Source organism: Otolemur garnettii, unplaced genomic scaffold (assembly GCF_000181295.1).
Source record: "Otolemur garnettii isolate 467f Iridium unplaced genomic scaffold, OtoGar3 scaffold00228, whole genome shotgun sequence".
In the NCBI taxonomy this organism is placed as follows: domain Eukaryota; kingdom Metazoa; phylum Chordata; class Mammalia; order Primates; family Galagidae; genus Otolemur; species Otolemur garnettii.
The window spans coordinates 1790501-1793785 of NW_003852623.1; the positions used below are offsets into that span (position 1 = coordinate 1790501).

The 3285-nt window shown below is 51.1% G+C and overlaps 1 protein-coding gene across 1 annotated transcript in view; it reads left to right on the forward strand.

Annotated features, from left to right (window-relative positions):
• Nucleotides 1–1346: 1346 nt before the first annotated feature.
• Nucleotides 1347–3285, forward strand: part of CC2D2A (coiled-coil and C2 domain containing 2A) — an 82947-nt gene continuing 81008 nt past the window's right edge. Inside the window, exon 1 of the mRNA XM_012812874.2 lies at nucleotides 1347–1464. Coding sequence (XP_012668328.1) covers nucleotides 1365–1464 — 100 coding nt within the window. The 5' untranslated portion in view covers nucleotides 1347–1364. The remainder of the gene's footprint in view (nucleotides 1465–3285) is intronic.

Sequence of the window (3285 nt, forward strand, 5' to 3'; positions counted from 1 at the left end):
GGAACACTGGAGATGCCAGCGGGAAAGAGGGAGAGCGCCATTTTGAGCCTGCAGTCACGTGAAGGGGCTGCCTGCACAAGGTGGTGGTTGGGGAAGAGAGGAAGAACTGAGGGCGCAGGGAGGGAGAGTCCAGTCAGGGGAGAAAGCTCCCCTCAACTCCCCCTTTGGCCAGCACACTCCTGCTGACTGAGAGGGCAGAGGAGTGGCCTTCAGCCTTTTTTGCAGGCCAGGATGGAGCCGCCCAGTGGGTGGAGAGGCACTGCCTGGCCACGTGGGCCAGTCTGTCCAGCCACTGTTGGAGACAGGAGAGTCCCGGACCAGATGCAATCGGGAAGCTTTCACCCATTTCAGCAGGGTCCTTGTGCCTCTGGGGCACCCAGGGCAGGGGGCCACCAAGACGGCAGATAGAAAGGGTCAAGCCCTGAGCTGGAGGGTCTCTGGCACAGGGAGCAGCAGGTGACCAGGGCCAAAGACAGCATGGAGCTTAGACAGAGGAGGAAGGAAGGGGCAAGCTGGAGAAGCGAGCAGAATGACCCTCCATTGCTCAGCACTTATGGGCGGGGCTTGGAACTTGACAGGCATCGTCTCTTTGGGGGCATTGCAAGAAACTTCATTCAGCATTTCTTAACTCCAGCACAGTACAAGGTCACCTAAGGAATAGTTTTGTTAAAGATTCCCTTAATAGGGGCCACCCCAGGCCAGCTTTTTAAATCAGAATCTCTGTGCTTTGCACAATGCCTCCTACATACAGGCATCTTGGTGAACCAGCAGTGTGCACACAAGTTAAATAACTTGCCCGAATCCCCACAGCCAGGCTGAGTCTGGAGGCAAGCAGGAGTCAGCCTAGCCCCAAAGGTGTCTTCCTCTCTTCCCGTGCCACCCCCTTGTGCAGTAACTCCAGTAACAGGTGTTACTTTTTCCTCCTCTGAGACGTTGGGAAGGGAACCAGAGACTATTCTCAGATGTACCCGAAGAGTGGACCAGTATTGACCTGGACCATCCAGTGACACGTTAGCTGCTGTCCCCACACTACTTGGGTTTGAGAATAGATTGATTATGATCTTTCTGCTTCCCTTTCCTCCAAATTTCTGTAGAGCTCTGCACATTTTACCTTAGAAAAAGGGGAAATTATCCAGTTATTTTGGGATGCCTTAGTGGTTTCATAAGAAACATCCTGTAGAAACTTGGGGTTGGGCAGGGGGAGGTGTCCACAGTGACTCAGGTGACAGGGACTCCAGTTGTCTAGATCTGGGAAGCACTCGGGCCCATCCCCTCATTGGTGACCCACCATCTGCACCGAAACCCTCGAAGTCTCTGAACTTTTGACCTTCTGCCCACAGCCACCAACCCCTAGCCCAGAAAAAATGGTGTCCGAAGAAGCCCCCCCTGACAGCCAGCAGGGGCCGGCCCAGGAGGAGCCCCAGACTCGCCTCCTGAGTGCGACAGCCCGGCGAGGCCCACGGAGTAAGTGTTATTTTTTGATTCAGCTGGTCTAACTGCCTACTGTGAGCTCAGCTCTGAGCAATGTGAGGGGGTTTGTGGTGACATTTTCCATGCCTGGCCACGGCTGCTCCACCTGGGACACAAGACACACGGCTTCGGGGTGTACTTCCATAACCACGCAAATTAGGAAGCATTTATTGGGATAGAAATTCAATGTAGACATTCAGAGGATGTGGACGCAGTTAGGGACGTGTTTGTCTACAAAGTGGGGCTTGAATCGGATTTCTGAAGCTCTTAGAGACCTTGCCCTTGAGGACACCTGCACCTCTCTTCACACACACACACTCCTGTCCCCCTTCCACCCCTTCCGAAGAACTCCATCTGTATGTTACAGCCTTTACTTTTCCTCGCTTGAGTGAGCATCATTCATGATCCCATCGTTGTAGGGAAATAAGGACCCCTGACTTGTTACTTTTCATAAAAAGTGCATTAGACAAGAGAAGTGTTACGCTTTTCGGCTGTTACATAAGTGTTACACTCTCGTTACACTGTTTCCCTGCGGCAGAGCTCGGGGATAAAGTAACAGTTAGGAATTGGAGGGCTTTAGAAGCCAGCTGAGTCTTTGGATGGAAAAATGTGGTTCCAATCTAAGAGCAATGATACAAGGAGAACTATTATGAATTAGTAAAAACAGAACCAAAATTTATCTCGTGTGGCTGCTTCTCTTCAAAATGTTCAAAATTATTTATTATCTAAGATTACAACCTGTCAGCTCAGGCTGCCATAAGCAAATAGCACAGGCTGGGTGGCTTAAAAACAGTGTATGTATTTTTCTTCTAGTGCTGGAGGCTGGAAGCCGGCACATGGTCAGCAGTGTCCCGCCGGAGCCTCCTTCCCGGCGGGCTGGTGGCCGCCATCTTGCTGTGTGTGCAGGTGGTGCCTGCAGCGGGTGAGGGCCGCGCTGGGGCCTCTCCTTACAAGGTCACAAGCCCAGTCCTGTCCGGCTCCACCCTTAACATCTCATCCGACCTTAATTACCTATCTCCAGATACAGTCATGTTAGGAGTTAGGGCTTCCACATATAAATTTGGAGGGGCAAACACAATGCGGTCCTTAGCACGAACCATCCAATATTTAACTATTTATTTTGAAATCAAGGGAGAAAAATGTCAGAGGAGGTGGCCAGTGGTAAAGGCTCTGTGGCATGAAAAATGGAGTATTTCTTTATCTGTAAAATGGGGAAAATATTGTCCACTACGGCCGTGGGGGTGATTGTGATGATTAGTTCAAAACACAGGGTGGAAGTATTTTAAATATTACAGAGCATTAGATAAATGCACAATAACCCAGGTGTCTGGGAGTGAGATAAGAGTCGTAATCGATGCACTACTCATAAGGAAAAAAGGCACCATGATTTCTGGACACAAGGCTGAGACTTGCCTACTGGCACCAGGTTGTGACTGGTCTGTAACCAGGCAGCCCTGCATGGAGCTGAAAGCTGTTGCTGATCTGGCCACACTGATGAACCAAGATGTAGGGAAAACATCCCTGGGCAAGAGAGTGGGAGAGTCTGGCAAATGGCCATCCTGTGTGGCCAGGCATTAGTCTGAAATGAGAGGTCAACACCAGCTAAGACAGCAGGACAGGTGTTCCTTAGCCCAGCGCACCTTAGAGCAGGGCAGGGGTAAGCCCAGCGAACAGTGGAGCCCTGAGTGGGACAAGGGTGGCTGGGGAGGTGACGCAGGAGCACAGACAGGGTGTAAAAGTCTCCGTGGGAGGGACTTAGGTGAAGAGCATTCCAGAGGAGGGCTTGACACATACAAATGTGAGTGCTAAAAACAC